A 22,029-nucleotide genomic window follows, 5' to 3' on the forward strand; every position below is an offset into this window, starting at 1 on the left:
ATATAGTCGACTAGTCCTTATCATCCTTAGTGCAGAGTTCAAAACCTGATTGGGGGAAAAAGGATTCTTTTCCTCTGTGCAACTACCAAAAAAAATAATCTAGGTAATCTCTCATTATATATTTTAGAAATGCATGTGTAAGTCCATTTGTTCAAGAACTTCTCCTAAATGGTAAGAACTATGACCACAAAGTTTGGTATGGAGCTTCCTCTTATCTTCAGACAAGGTCAGGGTTTGGTTTTGCCAGGATAATGGGATGTGCCTGGAATTCAATTGTTTCTCATAAAATGGAAAGGGAGGGATTTGGTAGAAGGGACAATTATACTGTAGAATGACCACAGGAGGACAGCGGGGGGCCAGAGATGGGGATCAGGACAGCTATAACCTCACTGGGCTAGCAGGGGGCAGGGTGGAGAAAGGGACAGCTATCTCCTATATATTTCTGAGTTTCTATGTCTGTCTTTCCCCCAGCTGGGAGACATGCACCCTTCTCCTGGCTGTGCTTGTTGCAGCAGCTATGGACAGGTGTTTCTCACCTAGCCCCAAGCTGCTGCAGTGAGAGGACTGGGGTAGTCCTCTCTCCAGGGCAGCTGCATATTAAACCCCTCAGTGCCAGCCTCACTCAAGAGCAATGATTTAAATGAAGATTAACTGAGTTTTTGTTTAGGACCTGAGCAATGCCAGGAAAAATCTTCTAGGTTTAACTAAGATAGGTAAGTTAGCTCTAATTGTCTATATAACCTTATTTTGGGTATATACACGTTAATATGAACCATTGCCTCAATCAAGGCACACGGGGAAGAATTAAGGTTGTACAGGCAACCTCTAACATTTTCACTTAACTTTTATAAAAATTCTTAGAGGTGATGTCTCTTGCTAAGATTCATTTACAGCTGTTACTCCATGAGATGGTGCTAGCTAGCTAAAGACAATAGGCTAAGTAAACTTAAAATGACTATTGCTTCAACAGTACTCAAAATGTCTCAATAGATTTTTTCTTTCTAAAACTCTAATAATTTGCAGAAGTGTCTGAAAACAGGCACCATCTAGCTGCACTGCTTGGTGTCATTAGGTATTCTGAGTCCTCAAATTGTTTTCTACTTTAGGGACACCACAGGCTTTTAGCTCACCTGTGATGCATTAAGTATTTTGAAAAAAAAAATTAATTTGGGGGTTATATGCAACTCCAATCCTTTAAAACATGCTTTATCCATGTTCACCTAACATTTGAGAGATCCACGGCTTGTCTAAATGTTCACTGATCACCCCAGAAGTACTCATGATAATCTGGCTTTATGTCCAAGACGTCCAGCATTGAGAGACACTTTCTCCCATCCATTCTCCTACTGAGCCCCAAGCGCCTACAATTCCAGTCACAGCCAACAAAGAGATTCTCCTCACCCTGCACTCTGTTACATACAGGGATGGGCTTTGTCATTTAATCACAGAACCATTTGCCCTAGCCCATTGGTGCACCATTTAGTAAAGTGATCTCTACACTCATTCAAGTAATTCAGTAGTTTAATGTCTTACATTAAGCACAGCATAATTATTATCTATCCAGCTGGGACAAACAGACAAGTGACATAAGTAACTGTATAGAAAGAGTTATGTAGTTAATACAGCATCCCTTATTGCACTGACGTATTGTATTAACCTACCTTGAACTCTTTCTAAAGTGATTAAACAGGAAGTGGCGTTTAATATAAAAGAAAAGAGGAATGAAAGAACTTTTTTGGGTAGTGTTGCACAAAGCAGTACCTCCAACTCTTTGATAAAAAGATAACCTATCAAAATGGTTTGGTTTGTTCTTCAACTTTTTGCTACATTCCTTCTTTCAGACCATGGGTTTGGTGGTAAAAGAAGGGCAGGCAATAGTTGAAGGCCACTCAGTACAGAAGAACAAATCAGAGCAGAAGAGGCTCCACTTCTGTAGTAGCCAGATGCGCCCAGGAAACACCAGCTTCAATAATCTTCTTTGTATGGATATTCCTTGTGATTCACAGCTCTAAAAAAGAATGGGTGTTACTGAGTATTCAGAGTAACTACACATACATCCTTCTCTCAGGAAGGCAGGCAGGGTATGAATAGTGCACAGGCAGAGATGAGTCAAGCAACTCTATAGCAGAGGCATTAAAAGCATTCCTAGCCCATCACTCCTTCCACGTCACTTCCAGCTTAGTCAGAGACCAGTGCTTACTGGTATCCAGAACATACAAACAGAGGCAGGTAGTTCCTGCTAAAGAAATGACAGTGTAGGGATTATTTTCCTCTTGTTAGTCACTGTAAGGTCTGGTCTGCACTACCAGGTTAGATCAAGGCATACTGCTGGTTTGTATTAATCTGCTTGTGGAAGTACAGCCAGATTTCAGTGCTTCCGCCTGCCAATTTAGTAATCCCCCCTCTCCTGGTGTACATGCTCAGTTGCATTAAGTAGCTCAATGCAAGATCAGTGCAGGCACTGCTTTTGTTGACTGTTACTGGCTTTCAAGAGCTGTGTCCCACACTGATCATACCTGCACTAATAGTGAGGATGTGTAGCACCCCTGCAAGCAATTTAACAACTACAGTGGCTGTGTGCTGACCTAAGTTAGTGTCACACAGTTTTGGAGTGTGGAGAGTCTAAAGTTCATCTTTATTACTCAAAGCCTGTGATTTAAAATCTGGGGTCTTGCCTGCCTTGCTTGCCTTCAGGGGAGCTGGACCATGCCCTTGCCTTTTAAAAGCAATAGTAAGCGACTGGCATTCTGTAGGATTGAGATGAAAAGCCACCTACTTGAGCATTTCAACCACCCTCCAATTCCTGTTAAAGCTGAGGATGGCTTCCATCTCCTCATTAGTCAATTCAAAGTCAAACACCTGAAAGAAAAAAGTACTTTCAGTTAGGTCTGTAAGCAGCTGGAAATTAAGGCACATAGGATTTTGATTGAGCAGGGGTGACTGGTACCAGATTGGGTGACCAAGAATTCCTCTGAAGCATTATTACACCAGCTACTCTCACGTCAAGAATAATGGGATACATAGTACTAGGATACAGGATTGTCTGATGTACATCAGGTCTTCTGTAACTGCTCATGTGGCATCTGGCTTTCAGTTCTACCCAGACCACAACTAAAAGGAAGTCCCCTGACTTCTGCAACAGGCAATGGAAAGAGACACCTTAGATTCTAAGGCCAGATTACCTCTTTACTCCCATGTGTATTTCCACAGAAGTCAGTGGACTGCAGAGTGAACAGTTCTAGTCCAAGAAGGAGGACTTGTGTGGTACCTGTTCACCTGTTGTCCCACTGACTTCAGTGGCAGTCTGCAGGTGAGTAAACTTCTCTCCTGAGAGAAAGAGGCTGAAAGTCTGTTTGATCAGACCCATCATCTTCTAAGATTTGCTGGAATTTCTTCTTCCTTTGTATAAATGTATAGCATCGAGGTGACCATACCTGTTTCAGGCCAGCAATCCTTGCTACACGCATCAGAAGAACGAACACGGAAGCTGATGGGGAACGTTATTCCCTAATTTTCTACTCAGCTGATTTCTTTCCAACTCCCATCAGGTATTGATAGGGTTACACCCTGATGCTCCAGGGTATATCTACACAGCAGGGCTTAACTCAAAATAAGCTATGCAAATTGAGCTACATCAATTGCGTAGCTTATTTCAAAATTGGGAGCATCTACACAGCACTTATTTTGAAATAGAGCACTCTTCCTCCGACTTCTCTTACTCCTTGTACAATGAGGGTTACAGGAGTCAGAGTAAGAAGTCCTCCAGCTTGATAGTATTTCCACATTATTTCAAAATAACTGTGTGCTGTGTAGCTGTGGACTGAGTTATTTCGGGATAGTGCTAGTTATTCTGAAATAGTATTGCTGTTTAGACGCACCCTCAGTGATTAGAGTGCTAAGACATTTTTAGCCTGTCCTGAGCAACTGCTGAGGTTTTAGTCAGCCAGAAGTGCTTGAGGCTGTTAAGGTTTTGGTGTCATATGTATTGTGGCACTGCACTCCACATTAATTTATGCATTGTTTAAGTTACGCCTGTCACGTTATTCTTGTATTCGAGGCTCGCTCCCAATTGACTTCTATTGTATCAACCAGTGCGGTGCCATTGTAGTCCTTTTAAAGTCCTCTTCTTTCCAAACTAAATAGGCCTACTCTTTTCTGCACATGTATCCTAATGGTATTTAAATCTACTCATATGAAATTACAGAGGGGTAATGCAACCCCATGGGTTGAACACAGGGTTGATTCTGAGCTCTGCTACTGTCCTACTTGGTGGTCTGAGGCAAGTCATTCACATCACCATCCTGTACCTGAAATTCCCTATCTAATGAGCCTTACCACTGTGGCAAAGCATTCTGACATCTGTTGACAAGCACAATATAAGTAGGGATTAAATGAAGTTTAACTCTAGTTGCACAGGAGAAGTTAAAGCCTAAAATTAAGAAACTTGGAAACGTAGTATGACAAATAAGATGCATTTCACTCATTTTAAATTTAACCAAAATTCAACTCCAAATTTTCACACAAAACATGAACACAACTAAAAATGCAGTGCTAAAATAGTTCCACCTCTCTATCCCTTCTCTTGCTCCTATCAAATTTAATTTAGGATAAATGAGAACATATGAAGGTGGCACTCCATCTTGCTACTATAATGGACTGGTGTAAAAATAGTCGTCTTTAGAAGCTTTACCTTAAAATTCTCTTCAATACGATGTGGTTTGTCAGACTTGGGAATGACTGCCACATTCCTCTGGATGTGAAATCGGATCAGAACCTGAGAATAAGAACAGGAATTCTGATACCACAGAAGCTACCAGTAACTAATAGAGCTACTCAAGGACTTTTTTTGCAGGTGGTGGGTTTTTTTTTTTGGTTCATTGTTCTAAATAAGTTTTCTAGAAATTTAACCCTTGTTTGGCTTACAGAACCAATTCCAGTTTCTGACAATGTATTCATTGTTTGGAAGTATTCCTCAGGCTTTGTGTGCAAACAAACTACATCCCCTGATGTATTTAAAAGCTAGTCACATCAGCTATAAATTGTTTGCAGTATCATTGTTTCTGCTCCCCAGTGAGACAAGAAGTTTTTGGAAAACAGGACTGTGTCATATAAGGGGATCAATCATATTTGCCCTTTCTGGCCTTACGAGCTAAATAAGGAACAGTTCAGATTCCCAGTTTTAAAGTCTTCAAACTGGGAAGGGAGGGAGAAAAGGATAATTTTTTTCATGAAGCATTTCTGGAGAAGACTGACCCTGTTTTTCAATCCACTTAACAATTAGTGCCTGACAACTGCTGACTATGTGTCAGTGTGGGGATATGTATGCAGAGTCATTCTCTCAAACATTCTTACGAGCAAAAAAAAAAAAAAGTTTGAATAGCAAATAGTAAGTAGTACAAATATCATCAAATTGAGCAGCCTCGGGATGTTTTCCTCCATTGTTTACAACAGTGAATGTTGGAAAACAAACACATCTGCCAGCTTTGGTTAACGGTAAAACACTCAGGCTGTGTCTACATTGGCGCAATCTTGCACGAAAGCAGCCGCTTTTGCGCAAAAACTTGCTGCCTGTCTACACTGGCCGCGAGTTCTTGCACAAGTAAACTGACGTTCTACTGTATGAAATCAGGGCTTCTTGCACAAGAACTCTGATGCTCCCACTCAGGAATAAGCCCTCTTGTGCAACTGTTCTTGTGCAAGAGGCCAGTGTAGACAGGCAACATGAATTTCTTGCACAAGAAAGCCCGATGGTTAAAATGGCCATCAGAGCTTTCTTGCGCAAGAGAGTGTCTACACTGGCATGGATGCTCTTGCTCAAAAGCACATCTCTTGCGCAAATGCACATGCCAGTGTAGACGCTCTCTTCTGGAAGAGTTTTTGCACAAGAACTCTTCCGCAAAAGAGTTCTTGCGCAAGATCATGCCAGTGTAGATATTGCCTAAGGTTTCCATGAAAAATAGTTCATTTGGATCAAGGATTCATAAGGGTGGTTTGGCTGAACCTCATTTGATCTTTTTACAGCCCCTTTTGTTATTAAGAGAATATGAGCAACATGGCACTTTCTGCGGGACACCCAAAGCCCATCTGTAAGGCTGGTCAGCATAATCTGTGTTAATCACAGATGCTCCCTATTCCCTGCCAGGTCCTGCCCATTCCCCAGACTGAGCTGTTTGTTCCAACAAACCCCTCCTCTGAGGCTGCATTATGTTTAAAATAGGACTGTTTGTACAGTCACTGCATGAAGGCATGTATCTGTGAAAGACTGCAATGTTGGTGCAAGGCAGATTATTATAGAGGATGTAACATGCACGTGTGCAGTGATCTCAGTGTACCTGAGCAGGGGTTTTGCTGTGTTTAGCAGCAATCTCTTTAATTTTAGGGTCTTCCAGGAGAGTAGGGTCCCCTGGCTTGGCCCTATAAAAAGGAAAAAAAAAAAAAAAAAAAAAAAAAAAAGGATAAGAAGAGGCAGTAGGTTAATGATAGAATGCTACCATCCCTGGCAGAAAACATGATGCATTTCACAGGAAGGTTTGCAATATAGCAATAAAAATATGTTTTAATTGTTACTGCATTGGTCATTCAGCTTTCTTCAATAATTCAAGACATGCATGCGTCCAAAGAGGGAGACTGCCAAGCTCTCTTACCATGGCCTGTCAGGAGAGCCAAGAGGACTGTATGCGGTCACAGAGATCCCTTTGGATTGGCAATACTTAATCAGCTTCTCCTGGGTAAGGTATGGATGGCACTCAATCTGCAAGTACAAGGACACACAGGTTCACCCAGTGGCAAACTGCACTGCTAGAACTCCTATGCTCCAGACAATCAGACCCTATGACTATCTTTAGAGCCACTCATATTCCTATCATATAGAGAAGTCTGGCAGAATGTCAGAAAATTCTACATGCTTTGCTGTTTATTATTTGCATCACAGTAGCATTTACAGCAGTCGTACGCAACCTGTGGCCCAAGGGCCATATGCAGCCCATTGTGGGCCTCCATAGAACCTCACGACATTTTGTTTACTGTTGCCAGATTCTACTGGTTTCCATCTGTGCAGTTCCCCCCCCCCCCCCCCCACTGATATTACTAAAGTGACATGCATGTAAAGCACGGGCACATGAAGGATGTGTCTACACAGCAGGGCTTAACTCGAAATAAGCTATGCAAATTGAGCTATGTCAATTGCATAGCTTATTTTGAAATAGGGAGCGTCTACACAGCACTTTTCAAAATAGAGCACTCTTCCTCCAACTTCCCTTACTCCTTGTATGCAAACTAAGTTATTTTGAAATATGCTGCTGCGTAGAGGTGTACCCGAAGTGAGGTACATGCTGATGTATACACAACACTGATAGTCACGTGCCCCTTCTGCATCCAATCAATGCACTGCTATGATTCAATCAGCATAGCCATAAAATTCTAGGGACACAGGCAGAGTTAGCAAAACTACCCTTCTCCAGGAGACAGTCCTGGTTATGACAACCTAGTGGTCCACTGGGACCAAGGAGGGCCACTCATTAGCTAAGGCTGCCCGTCGCTGATTTAGACACCCGAACCTATATCAGAGCCATATGGTGCTTGGTCCAACACACCCCAGTGACAGTCTCTGAAGAGCTTCCAGTCCAAATAGACAAGATCTACAAAGCTCTGCTATCTCTATCTGTAAAATGATGAAATGGGGTAAGTGACTTACCTAAGATCATGAAGCAGACTGTGTCAAATCAGGGCATTCCCAGTCAGGGAAATCCCCATCCCGTGAATTAATCACAAAATTGATCTTCCTCCTTTTATCTTGATGGTTATGGAAAGCCTGATAATATCTTACTTGCCTGTCATACAAGTGTTAGTACTTGTGTGGGAGAGAATTTGCTACGGGCAGGTATAAAATGCCATGCTTTACTACATTGCACATGGGCAACGCGGCAGAGTAATTCTCATCACACAAACTAGAACTTTGTCATTTCTTAATTTGTGGCATTAGCACCTTAAAAGTTACATGAATACAGTTTTGTAGCTCCTTTCATATACTGATTGCACTAAAGCAGTTAAGAGATGGGTAATAGCGTAGTCAATATTAATTGTGTATTTGATACAAATTGTAAGGATAGGCATGCAAAAGGAGCTACCCCTGCTGCAGCTCTGCAGTATAAATGTAGCAAGAGCTGGGCATGCAGGCAGCCCACGTCCTACTACATTTAAACTGCAAAGCTGCAGCAGGGGTAGCTCCTGGACCTAGGGATCGGGGACCCCCACCCTGTGGACAAGGACTGCTGCCGGAGATGGCTGTGGACAGGGACTGCTCCAGCAGCCACCTCCCCACACTGCTGCCTCATAACCACAGCAACGCAGGGGAAGGGGGGCAAGCAGCACCATGGAAATGGTGCAGGGGGAACTGGCTTTTAAGACAGCTCCTTCTAGCAGCAGCTCCTGCCTCCCCCCCCCTGCTGCCTATGATATGGGGGGGGGGGGCAGGAGAGACAGAATAGTTGACTGACTACTCTTCTACATCCCTAGATCGCACATTCAAATAACGTGGCTGCTAAAGCATGCAGGCACTTCCAGAGCAGTGCACCTTGGCATGTTAAAATGGTGTTATATAGTGCTGGTTTGATTGTGTTTAAATTCTGTTTACAAGTACAGTAAACTTCCGATAATCCGGCACCTTTAGGACCCAGGGGGTGCCAGATTATCAAATATGCCGGATTATAGGAAGGGGGGGGCTATGAAGGGTCTGGGGTGGAGTGGGGGGGAGATGCACCCCTCAGCGCTGCGGGACAAACCCGGCAGCATCCCAGCTGCTCTGCCTCAGACTTCCCCAAGTCAACCGCTGCTGAAACTGACCAGCGGCTGACTCCGGGAAGCCTGGGCACAGCACACTCTGCCTTGGGCTTCCCGGAGTCAGCTGCTGGTCAGTTTCAGCAGCGGCTGACTTGGGGAAGTCTGGGGCAGAGCAGCTGGGGTGCTGACGGGTTGGTCCCACAGTGCCATGGGGCAACGCTACGGGACCAAACCAGCAGCACCCCATCTGCTCTGCCAGGGGCAGAGCAGCTCCAATTGTCCGGCGGCCTGGAGCACTTCCGGGTTCCAGATGGTGCCAGACCATCAGGAGTGCTGGAGCATTGGATGCCGGACCAATGGAGTTTTACTGTATTTCTTAAGCTGTAAACTCTTCAGGGCAGCGACTGTGCCTTTTTAGTGTATATGCAACACACCCAGCACCATATGGGCTTAGATACAAATGTCCCAATTAGAATTGACAGCTAAATAATATTAGACAATTGCATTTTAAAAGTAACTTTGTTAGAGCAACTTGTGTGAAGTTGATGGTTAATAAGAAGTAGAGCTGTCAAGTGATGTGCGTTAGTGCCTGTGATTAACACCGGACGGGATTAACGCATAATCCTCCTAATGAGCTGCCCCTTTGGAGTCGCCAGGGAAGCATTTCCAAGGGGCAGCACAACGTGGAGCCCGGGATCAGCTGGAGTGTCCAGCTGATCCTCAGCTCCATGTTGCACTGCCCCTTTGAAGTGCTGCTCCAGTGCTCCATGAAGCTCAGGGTCTGCTGAGAACTCCAGCTGATCCCAGGGTCCTAATGCGTTGCCCCTTTGAAGTGCCGGGGCAGCACTTGAGAAGGGCAATGCTGTACGGAGCCAGGGTCAGCTGGGAATTCCAGCTCACCCCGGGCTCCTGCAGTGCTGCCCCTTGGAAATGCCTCCATTGTGTTTCAGAGGGGCAGCTACACTAAGCCTGGGGTTCAAAGGGGCAGCGTGCGTGATTAAAGTTTTTAATATCACAATTAATTTTTTTAATTGCTTGACAGCCCTAATAAGGTGGTGTTGGACAAAGTCAAACTGATTATTATGCTCCATAGAGAGACAATGTAGTAGCTATCAAATCCTTTTTCCTGCCTTTTGAAGTTGAGAGAAACTGGCTGAGTAAGACCCTGCCACACGTTCAAAGGTTAAAAAGGAAGAGCCTTTGAGTCGATGCTGCCAGAGCTTATCTTGTGCAGATAGTTCCTCTGACATCAATGGCACCATTCCCTTGTGTATGGATTCCCAGATTTATTGGTGCATATATATTATGCTGCAAATGCTGGTGCTAACTTGGCACACACAACTGGCAGGTTCAATGGTCACACTGTTTTATGGTTACAATGCTGTGTACAAATACTCAGATCATGCTGAAGTTAAACATTTAGCCAAATGTATCATGTAATAAAGCTGTAAAAAAATATATATATATATATATACACGAGAGCACTTCCAGATCACACTGCAGATCCACATAACACAAGGACAAAAAAACAAACTAGAGGCAGTTTCTGAGGATTCAAATGCCTGGGCGTGATACTGCCCAGCATCACGCATCAGAGGCATGAGGAACATTCAGCCGCCATAGTTTAAAGCCAGAGACCTCTGGTTATTTAAAAAAAAGTTTTTGGCACGTTGGGGGGAAAAAAACCTGCACATATCAGGGCAAAAAAATATCTAGTGGGTTGAAATCTGTGGGCACATTTTTTAGAACTCAAATATATATCTTAGGACATGTCTACACAGCAGAGCTTAAGCTAAAATAAGCTACACAACTTGAGTTACATCAACTGCGTAGCTTAAATAGAAATCGCTTATTTTGGCACAATCTATCCAGCAGAAAGTCTGAGAGCGCGCACTCTTCCTCTGACTTCCCTTTCTCCTTGTACAATGAGGGTAACAGGAGTTGGAGTAAGAAGTCCTCCAGCTCAACATTATATTGAAATAACTGCTTGTTGCGTAGACATTAACTATGTTATTTCAAAATAACATCAGTTATTCCGAAATAACACTGCTGTGTAGACGTACCCTTAGTATTCTAAAAATGCTTAGTGCTTTAGACCTCTGTCATGACCTGGCTGGAGAGCCCATTAAAGGGGAATGGAGTTCTGCCTTGTCTGTGAGGTAGCAGTTAACTCCCTGATGATCTTTGCAGTCCTGCGCAGACACAAAATCTGTGTCCACCAAAATAAGCTTCGGATGCCTGCAGATCTGTGGATTTGCAAGGCTCCAATGATCTTGATTTGGAGACGTAATGACAGCTGCTGATCCCCGCTGTGAATGAAAGCGTCCAAGACAACTACACAGAACAGAGAAGAACTCAGTGAAGGGAGCTTCCTGGTGGTGAGAGGGAATGGATCAAGGCAGGGTTCCAGTAAGGAGAGTGAGTGAGGAAGCCTGCTGGCATGAGGAGCCTTCAGGGGAAGAGCCCTGATGGCAGTGCTAGGCTTAAGAAACAGAAGAACTTAAAGGTAACTGGGCTGGGCCACAGAAGATTCAGACAAAACAGGCCAGGCAATTGAAGTGCCAAAGTGATGACCTGATGATGCTAAAAATGAAGATTCATGCAATATCCTGCTCCAATACAAAATTAGTACATGCATCCACAAAAGTAAACTGTGGATATTCCCTTCTATCCGTGGCTGCAGGTACCCTGTGGATTCACAGGGTTCTACTGATAGCCTGGAGTGCTATGATGAGTGAAACAATTTATAGCATCCTACTGGATTGCAAAAGGTTCTGTATCCTGCACATATTGCTCCCAAGTAACAGGTCAGTCCAGATCCCACGAGTGGTGGGATGCGAGTTAGGGCTGTCATTCAACAATATCCACTCACTGAACTGTAACATCATCAGACGGTTCTGAGTTGTCAGTACTCTGCTGAATACCAAACTCCTTTTTTTTAAGTGCAAGTGCACGTAGCTTGGCCCTTACACACGTTTTGCAGTGGGAATAAATTCCTTACCTGGTTGTTGGCAGGCTTGTATTTTAACCCAGGCTTGTTCAAGATTCTCTCAATCTGTTTGTGGTTAAAGTTGGAGATTCCAATGGCTTTCACCAGACCTGCATCCACCAGCTCTTCCATAGCCTATGGGAACAAAGTAATCTGGTCACATACAGGAGCTGGTACTACTGCCAGCTTAGCCTTTTTCCTTTTACAAAAGTAACCAATAAACTCCTTGGGTGGTCAGACTAGATGATCTAGTGATCTCTTTTGGCCTCAAAAATCTTCGCATTTATGAATTAACTGTTTATACTAAGCATGCCTGTTTCCCAGAGTCCGTCCCACCCATGATTCCCCATGAGAGACAAGTCTCATCCTTTTAGTACACTGTCTTTTTGTCATCTTATAGGAACAAAGAGGAAGTGCATAGACTTAAGCCTCAGCCTACACTGGTAGGTGATCACATCCCCCCCCCACCACCACACACACACACAATGCTCAGCCTACTGTGATGGGGAAAATGGCACTCAGAGCCACTAAGTCACATAGGCTGTGAGTATCAGCAACAGACACAGAATCATGCCACTCAAATGGAATAAAAAGGTAGACAGCACTCAAAGAACACTGGGGTACCCTGAATTCCTACTAATGCAAAGATCTTGTGAGCAGCCAAATGCATCTCTCCAGACTCTAATATGCACAATACTGCAGGCTCCACCATTACTGGTGTGCAGCCTTCTATTCAACTCCTGGGCTATGTCTAGACTGGCATGATTTTTTGCAAATGCTTTTAACGGAAAAGCTTTTCCGTTAAAAGCATTTGCGCAAAAGCGCGTCTAGATTGGCACGGATGCTTTTACGCAAAAGCATCTGTGGCCAATCTAGACGCGCTTTTGCGCAAAAATAGCCCCAGTCGCCATTTTCATGATCCGGGCTTTTTTGCACAAAACAAATCTCAGCTGTCTACACTGGCCCTTTTGTACAAAAGGACTTTTGCCCGAATGGAAGCAGCATAGTATTTCTGCAAGAAGCACGGATTTCTTACATGAGATCATCAGTGTTCTTGCAGAAATTCAAGCGGCCAGTGTAGACAGCTGGCAAGTTTTTCCACAAAAGCAGCTGCTTTTGCGGAAAAACTTGCCAGTCCAGACACAGCCCTGGTGTATAAGCACAAAGAATGTAAGGGTTTTTTTACCTCCCAGGTGTCCAAAAGATCAGTGTCACTAGAGACAATCATACCACTGTCATCTACAGGATGTGTCTCCTCACCAGCCTGTCAGAAGACAAAGTTTAAAGAGATTTGTTTTCAGGGCTGAAATGCCCAAATTCTACCAGAAAGTCAAACAGGACACATAGGCCCAAGTTCAACAAGGTATTTAAGCACATGAAAAGCTTTAAGTCAGTGGTACTACTCTTGCACTTATAATTATGCACACATTTAAGTTCCTTGATAAATCAGGGCCATGCAGCATATGGTGACTTGAATGGGAGCTAATGGAGGGAAAACAGTAAACTTTGTTCAAGTAATTAGCTTAATAAGGCCAAAGAGAGGACAGGGTAGGGCCTCATTCCTTATGTAACAAGTTTCGTTACAGCCCTAGTATTCACTCCTAAAAACTATAGTTAACACTGACTTGCTTCATCTCCCATTGATTGGCACCCTAAAATAGACCAATGACTCCCAAAACAAGAATCCATACAACACTGTCCCAACTTACTGAAGGCCATGACTTGACTGATTGGAGTTCCCCCAAGGAGCAATGGTTTTGTTCCTATTTGGTCTTTCATTAGCAGTACTTTATGATCTCCCATTCTCTGCATTTGAAGCCTAAATGCAAGTGTCCTACTACCCCAAAACCATGCACTCTATGTTGTGAGCAGTGCTCCCTGTAAGCTGAGCACTTGGGCTGCTTCCCAGCAGAGTTGCAGGTGCTGCTCTGCTGAATAGCAGAGTACCACAGCTGCTCACAGTGGACAGCATGCGTTTTGTTGGTGGTACACATCTGCACATTCCTCAGAGCACATAAAAAAATGTATTCCGCCTAAGGATGGAAAACCTTAGAAGGAACCTTAGTTGTGAACTCAGTTCTGCTATTGGTTAGAGAGAAAAAAGGTACAGTATAGTAAAGATACTATCTCTGTAGTATCTCAGAATTACTACAGAGATAATCAGCAGCTAAATACCCATCTGTACAAGGGGTACAACTTAGCTTTTGGCATGTATGCAGACTAGAGATGTAAGTGACTAATTGACTAGTCACTTCCTGCCCCTTGCTGCCTCTATCAGGAAGCAGCAGCAAGGGGGGAGGGGAGAGAAGAGGGTGCTGGGGGAGCCTGCTTAAAAGCTCTGTGGGAGGGGGCAAGGGCACAGCAGCGGTGTTTCACCTTTGAAATGTACAAGAGTCCCCCGCTGACCCCAGGCTTCATGCCACATTTCATTCTTTGAAATGCACAAGAGCCCCTGCTGGGGTCCTTGTGCATTTCAAAGGCGAAATGCTGCGGGGTACTTCCGCCTTTCAATGTAGCAACAGCCCAGCAGGTTCTAGCTACATTTCAAAATGGAAGTGCCCTTATCAACTAATCAAATAGTCGATGAAAGTTTCATCGACTATTCCATGACTGATTAATCTAATTTAAACATCCCTGATGTGCACTTGCACAGAAACACTTGCTGGTTGCTACCAAAGTCGTAGGGAGCTTGGAATGCAGTGGAAGAAACATTTATAGATGGCACCTCCTCAACTTCACCCCTCTTCTGCCAAAGAAGAGGCCTTAACTTTCTCTATGCAGTGCAACATAGAGATGAATAAATCATGGCAAAGGTGCATTCCAGGAGGAGGCTAGTCCTCCTTCTCTGACTACATGATCTAGGCTAGGATGCTACGGCCTAGCATCCGAACACTCAAGGGTTTTCGCAGGATGATGGAGAAAAGAACTAGAAGAGCCATGCTACCTTGAATCCCATAGGAAAGTGAATAAGGTACAGGTCCAAGTAATCCAGTTTCAATGCAGCAAGGCTTGTCTGGCATGCCCCTTTCACAAGGGATCGCTCATGAAACGTGCACCAAAGCTGCAAGGAGAAAACCAAGCATGATGATAGTTACTCTGCAATCCCCCTGAAGCAGTGTTCTTTCTACTAGCAACAGGTCTGAGCGCATCACCCCTTCAGCTTAGGGAGCTATGCCAAAGACAGATCAGTGTGCCTGGTCCCACCATATTCACAGCTCATTATGGCCAATTTCACAGCCAGAGGATTTGAAAGCTGGTAAGTTTCATATTTTCAGCTCTTTAAACCTGAAACTTCAAAGTGTTGTAACCATGAGATCCTGACCCAAAAGGTCATGGGGGGTGAGGGGAAGGAAGAGATGTCATGAGATTGTCACCCTCACCTCTGTGCTGCCTTCATATCTGGACTCTGAAGGTACCAACTGTAGAGTTTCCTGCAGTTGCAGGAGGTAGAGGTGGGTCTGGTTTGGTTTGCTCTCTCTTTTCCACTAGGAGAGCAGTTTGCAGAGGAGGGACAGGGCCTGTCCTTCCTCTGCCCAGTCAGAGGTAGAAAACCCCTTTGAGGGGGCAAGGAGTCATCAGATTTCACAGGGAAGGGCTTATTTCATGTTCTGTGATGGCTGTGAAATTTTTAGACCTGTATAAACGTGCCTTGCTAAAATTTTAATGATAGATTAAAACAGAGTCTAAACTCAAAATACAGCATTAGCACAAAGCAATTTATATTTATAGAAAGGAATTGGCTGAATGAAACTTCCTGCCATGTGCATCTAGATGGGAAAAACTGTGAGTACAGCCGCTCCCCAAGTTACAAACAAGTTACGGACCAACACTTGGTCCGTAACTCAAAGTGTTCGTAACTCGGATCTCATAGAGTTACATGGCGACCGCGCTGTTCCTAAGCGCAGATCACCGTTCGTAACTCGGATCCGCATTTACAACCGCTTTGGTCGTAAGTGCGGATGGCCATAAGTGGAGGTGGTTGTAACTCGGAGAGCGGTTGTATTTTGGCAATTCCACATTTCCAAGGTCATGATGGCCTATTCATTTTCATAACCTAACTCCAAAGCTCACATATGAAGAGAGAACTGGTATAGGGTATTTGGAAGCCTCAGTAAATCCCAACAAACCAGGCATCATGGTCCTGAACCAAATTAGAGCTGGTTGTATCTTGTCTTTTATTTAAAAATTTTGATGAAAAACTAGGTTTTGACCACAATTTCAATTTTTTTAAATTGAAAAACTAAAAATGAAAAGAATTCCAAGTAATAAGGTCCATCTACTAGTAAGATGCTAGAGTTTTTTTTTAAATCACCCCGTATCTTTCCTCATCCTTACAAAATCCAAATCAAACTTTTATTTGTTTTGTTGAAAAACTAAGTTTTCCTCTAGAAAGTTACAATAAAAATGCTAATACATTTCCTGCTGTACCACCCCCCCTCCCCTGATTTTAGGCAGAGGAAAAAAAAAAAATCAGAGAGGGGCTGCCACAGGTTGGTTTAGCTCACATTAATTGTCTTAATTGTTCTACTTTTCTCTTCTGGCCCACTAGAGAAGCATAACACCACCCCTCTATTTAAACGTACACCTTATTCCAGGGTTTCATTTAAAAGTTCCATTGATTTAGGCTCCCTTACATATTGAGTAAGTAGATCTTTAAAAAAAACAGCTGAAGCATTTCCTCTGAATTTGATCAAGATATTACAAATTTCTTCTTTTCCTACCATGCTTTTAGGGGGAAAAGAGCCTTCAGATAACAAAGACTTGAAATTTGCAACTCAAGAAAAGTTGACAATTATGGTGGCCACACTACCCTTCTGAGCTGTTAATACGCTCCCAGCAGGCTTCCGCTTCCATTGCAAATAATGGATTAACTTTATGGTGAATCCTATTCCAGGCACAACAGAAGTACAGGAATCCCATTTCCCTTGCTATTACCCTTCTCCCTGCCTCAGTAGAAAGAGATGCATGAAACGGACAGCAAGGATAAAGACGATTATTTCTTCAGTCATTTTACCCCTGGAGCACAGGCTGTCTGTTGAACGCCATCTCTCTCCATGCAACGACTTGATTTACACCACGATCCAGTTCCCGCAGCCAGAGTTGTACCTTAGTGACAATGAAAAGATCTTCCCGTTTCACAGCCCCTTCCTTGATTTTCTGCTGGATCCCATCCCCTATTTCACTCTCATTCTTGTACAAATAGGCACAGTCAAAGTGGCGATATCCAACATCGATGGCAAACTTCACTGCATCTGCCACCTTCCCAGGAGGAGCCTGAAAACAAAATGAACACCTGTAAAACACCAACATTTCCAGACGTGATAGTGGTGTAAACAGACCAGGGATGGGGTGTGCTAATCCAATGGCATGCAAACTAGATAGGACTAGGAATGTGAAATGTTAAACTGATTAAGGATAACAGATGAGGGCTGGAACAGACCCTCCCCCCTGCAATGGGCCCCCCTCCCAACACAAACAGGGGCTGCTCCAGCCCAGCAATGGCTGAATTCCCAATCCCTAGATGGCTTGGAAAACCTCAAAGAGGTCCAGCAGCATTTGGATGTACAGTATATGTTCTCCAATTGTGTAACTTTGTATAGTAAGTGTTCAGGGCCAGATAAACGATATATGATAACATTATTTGATGCAGCTACCAGATGGTATAGGTTATCTATTCTGTGGTGTTCACAGCAAGAATGGGAGACATTTATTCTTTCCATAATACCCCTATACCATAGCTCTTTATATAATCTCTAAAACATATGTTCAAGGTTCTTCACTGCACAGACTGTATTTTAGTACAGAGATTTTCTGGGGGACACCCCTCTCTTTCCCCCTCACAGTCTTTCTTCCTACTGGCAACTTCAGCAGTTGCTCAAGTAGAAAGTGAGCATTTAAAAAAGTCTGTAAATATTTTAACACATGATTCAGCAGGTGGAACAAGGTCGCTGTGTGACCAGCCAGTTATAACTACAGAGCACAGCTTGAGAACCTCTGCTCTCCGTATTGATAATTTATGGAATTAAAAAGTAACAGACGGTGGGCAGAAATGACGGAATTCACAAACTCTGTTTGTATAGCAATGCTAACATTGTGCATTAATGCGCTTTTGAAAATGGTCTTTCATCCCATGAACACACAACAGTGAGAAGAGCAGAATACTGGCCATCAATATAATAGGTAGAAACTGCAACTACTTCCCATATCTAGCAGCTCTGTTTCATGCTACAAAAAATGGTTCTAAAACAATGTATACACTGTTGCTGTGTCTACACTGGGCTACTTATTCTGGAAAAGCAACCGCTTTTCCGGAATAACTTGTCAGCTGTCTACACTGGCCGCTTGCTTTTCCGGAAAAGCAATGACGATCTCCTGTAAAATTGTCAGTGTTTTTCTGGAAAAACTATGCTGCTCCTGTTTGGTCAAAAGTCCTTTTCCGGAAAAACTGTTCCGGAAAAGGGCCAGTGTAGACAGCACAGTAGTCTTTCCGCAAAAAAGCCCCGATTGCGAAAATGACGATCGGGGCTTTTTTCCAGACAAGCGCGTCTACATTGGCCACAGACGCTTTTCCGGAAAAAGTGCTTTTCCGGAAAAGCATCCTGCCAATGTAGATGCACTTTTTCCGGAAATACTTATAACGGAAAACTGTTCCGTTGTAAGCATTTCCAGAAAAGGGTGCCAGTGTAGACGTAGCCTGTGTGATCCTGTAATCTTTTCTTATTCTCTGGGTGATTACATTGCCAACATTATTTTAATAGATTTCTATACACAAACACACTCTTCTGATAAGATTCATTGTTGTAACTGCCTTTCCAATTTGTCACCATGCAAGCAAGTGACAGCATAAGCCCTAGACTGAAGAAAAGCAAGGGAATTAAAAATTTTCCTCCGGGGTAGATTGGCAGAGGCCCTGGAGGTTTTTCGCTTTCCTCTGTAGCATGGGGTACAGATCACAGCTAGAGGATTCTCTGCATCTTGGGGTCTTCAAAGTATTTGAAGGCTTCAATATCTGAGATATAGGTGAGAGGATTATTCTGGGAGAGGTGGGTGAGATTCTGTGGCCTGCACTGTGCAGGGGGTCAGACTAGATGATCATAATGGTCCCTTCCTACCTTAAAGTCTATGAGTCTAAAAAGGAAGAACCATTCCATTTACACAAAGAAGGGGATTCTTTTCACAGTTACACCAGTGTAAATTCAGAGCCTGTTCAATAGATCCAATGTCCTCTCCCCACACTTTCTCACATTTATTCTTGGTTCTGGACTTTCAACACTCCGGTCACCTGAAGAAGTGGGCTGCGTCCATGAAAACTCACGATACCATCTACAACATGTTTTGTTAGTCTTTAAAGTGCGACCTATTTGTTGCTTTTTAAGTTTTTCCTGTTACAGACTAACTTGGCTACCCCTCTGAATATATCCATGTCAGCAGAGCTACTGTGGATTTAAATTGGTGATGCTGAAATAAGAAGCTAGACTACGTTTTGCATCAGAGAATGCAAAGTGCAAGAAATATATATATATATATATATATATATATATATATATATATATTATAAATAAAGCCAGAAGGGACCATTATAATTAACTTTGTCTGCATTTAATTATAATAGATCACTCAAAGTGCTTGTTACAGAGTTTCTTGTAACTCTTAAACCAACATGTTATGCTCACAAGCAGCTGCAGAGTACAGGCACCTCTGGCACAAAGCTCAGTACTTACAAATGCCTCGCATTAGCCGTTTGCGGACGTGGTTAGGAAAGCAGCTAGCCCGCGGCTAGGCGCCTAAGGAGAAGGGCCAGCCATTCAGCGCGATGACAGCTGGACACCGGGACTTCAGGGACAGTCGGAGCTTGCTACCAACATAAACCAAAATCGCTTCCCAGGAGCTAAGCGACCGGCGCGTGCAGCCTCGAGCATTTGCTGGAAAAGAAACTCCTGCCCTTCTGCACAAACACGCACAGCTGGACGCTGGGGCTGCACTGGGAACGGGAGAAACGAAGGCCAAACGGCCTAGGGTTTCCCGAGCAGCTCCCATACACCGGGCGAGCCGTGTCAGCGCCTGGAGCCCGTCCCACCCTGTGCAATTACCTGCCAGGTGCCTAGCCCCAGTATGGGCATCTTGGCCTTAGTGCTCAGTTGCACGAAGGTCGCCATAATCCCGGCCCTCAGCATACGAGCCTCTGCAGAGAGCTCGCCCCCAGCTGAGCTTCCTTAAGAGGCCTGGCCACGCCTCCGCCGCTGGGCTTGCTCCGCTATTGGGAGCCAGCGGAGGAGCAGTCACGGCGGTGAGGGGCGCGCGCTGTCTGTGCTGTGGGCAGAGCAGACGCGCGCCGGTGTCTCCCCTGCGCGGGAAAGCGCATCGCCCGGGGACGTGTCTCCTTCAAACCACTGGTTGCTGCGCGGAACTGGCCTGCAGCGCGGGCCAGCTGTTCGCTGCTCTCGCTGTCCCAGCAGGCGCGTCCGTGCAGATCCCGGGGCGTGGTTCCCTAAGGCCTTAGGCTAAAGCACTGAGCATGCAGCAGCTCCCAATGGTGGAGTTGTGGGCCCTCAACAGCTCTGAAAACCAGGCCTCTGGTGTCTCAGACACCAAATATGAAATCAAGGCACCACGCCCAAAAATTTGTGTCTGAGTTGCTCTAGGCCTCAGTTTCTCCATCTGTAAAATAAGGATGAACCTTGCCTGCCTCAGTGGGCTATTAATATTATAATTAATATTTCTAACGTGCTTTGAGATCCTAGGTGGAAGCAGCAATAGAAATTAGGGCTGGAGCAGATTCCCATCCATGGGGGGTGGGAGCAGGCGGGAGCAGCTGTGATGGAGGGAGCTGGGCTCATCACAGGTGGGGGCTGCTCCAGTATGAGGAGGCCCTCCATGCCATGGGCGGGGTTGCTCCATGGTTAACCAGTTAAACGTAAGGGTTAACAGTTAACCTTTTGAAGGGCAGTTTGCATCCCTAATAGAGATGTTACTGAACCGCAGATTCAGATCACAGTGTGGGTTCTAGGGCATTGTGTTCCAAGCCGACATTCCTGTTCATGAAAGACCCTTGGGTAGAAAGTCATATATATCATTAGTGATGTATATTATTCTGATATACTGCTTCTGAAAGAAGACATCAGTCCTGCTGAATGCTAAATAAATAATTATTTTATAGAAATTGTGTTCATGATAATCAAAATCACTTTTGTACTAAGATATTGTTATTGTCTGCTGAACAGACTTTAAGTAAGCACAATATAAGCAATCAATCTTTTGCACAGACTCTAGATCTGAGGAGCCAGGCACTCAGACAATATCAGCAAAAGACTTTCAGGCACTCAAAATGTTTATTTGCAGGCTTTTGAAGACATTTGTTTAATTAGAATCAACTGGGTGGGTGTGTGGGTGGGGAAGGATGAAGAGCTCACATATTTATCTTTTATCCTATTAAAGGCCAGTTCTGCATATTGCTCATAAAAGAATTCATTAAAAAGAATTGTGATCTCGTTTGTACATATTGATCATACTGAGTCTTTCCTTTCTATAAAATCTACTCTGTGTGCTGCTTGCTTGCAAAAGACTTTTTGCCAAGCGGCATGAAGATCCTGGTTTGGCACATGGAGCTAAAATATCAATTACTTTCCATAAGATATGCCAAAAGATCTAGAAGGGTTTTAAATAACATCCTGCCCTTGCTAAAAGAACAAGCTCTGCTTTGCGTCTGGGGTCATATTATCCTTCAGAGTTTTGACATTTGGGCTATGTCTAGACTGGCATGATTTTCCGCAAATGCTTTTAATGGAAAAGTTTTTCCGTTAAAAGCATTTGCGGAAAACAGCGTCTAGATTGGCACGGACGCTTTTGCGCAAAAGATTGTGCCAATCTAGACACGGTTTTACACAAGAAAGCCCCGATCGCCATTTTCTCCATTGGGGCTTTTTTGCACAAAACAGTTTTTAGCTGTCTACACTGGTCCTCTTGCGCAAATACATTTGCCCAAGAGGGCTTTTTCCCGAACGGGAGCAACATAGTATTTGCGGAAGAACACTGACAATCTTACATTAGATCGTCAGTGTTCTTGCGCAAATTCAAGCGGCCAGTGTAGACAGCTGGCAAGTTTTTCCGCAAAAGAGGCACTTTTGCGGAAAAACTTGCCAGTCTAGACGCAGCCTTGGGGTATGTCTACATTATAGCTAGCCAAACCTCCTAGCCTGTGTAGACAAACTTTTGAGCTAGCTGGCTTGATGTAAGATGCTAAAAATAGCCAAATGGACATTGCA

At 44.0% G+C, this 22,029-nt stretch overlaps 1 protein-coding gene across 1 annotated transcript; it reads right to left on the bottom strand.

The window, feature by feature from the left end:
- Positions 1-1,503: 1,503 nt before the first annotated feature.
- LOC102448447 (aldo-keto reductase family 1 member B1-like) lies at positions 1,504-20,220 on the bottom strand. The gene is made up of 10 exons (XM_089769480.1): positions 19,858-20,220; positions 16,874-17,041; positions 14,712-14,828; positions 12,954-13,031; positions 11,780-11,902; positions 6,645-6,751; positions 6,333-6,414; positions 4,691-4,774; positions 2,777-2,859; positions 1,504-2,008 (listed from the first exon to the last, which is right to left on the bottom strand). The coding sequence occupies exons 1-10, from the start codon at positions 19,939-19,941 to the stop codon at positions 1,966-1,968; spliced, it is 969 nt and encodes a 322-aa protein (XP_089625606.1). The 5' UTR covers positions 19,942-20,220; the 3' UTR covers positions 1,504-1,965.
- Positions 20,221-22,029: the final 1,809 nt, after the last annotated feature.

This window comes from Pelodiscus sinensis, chromosome 1 (assembly GCF_052426305.1).
Source record: "Pelodiscus sinensis isolate ZL-2025 chromosome 1, ASM5242630v1, whole genome shotgun sequence".
NCBI lineage: Eukaryota > Metazoa > Chordata > Testudines > Trionychidae > Pelodiscus > Pelodiscus sinensis.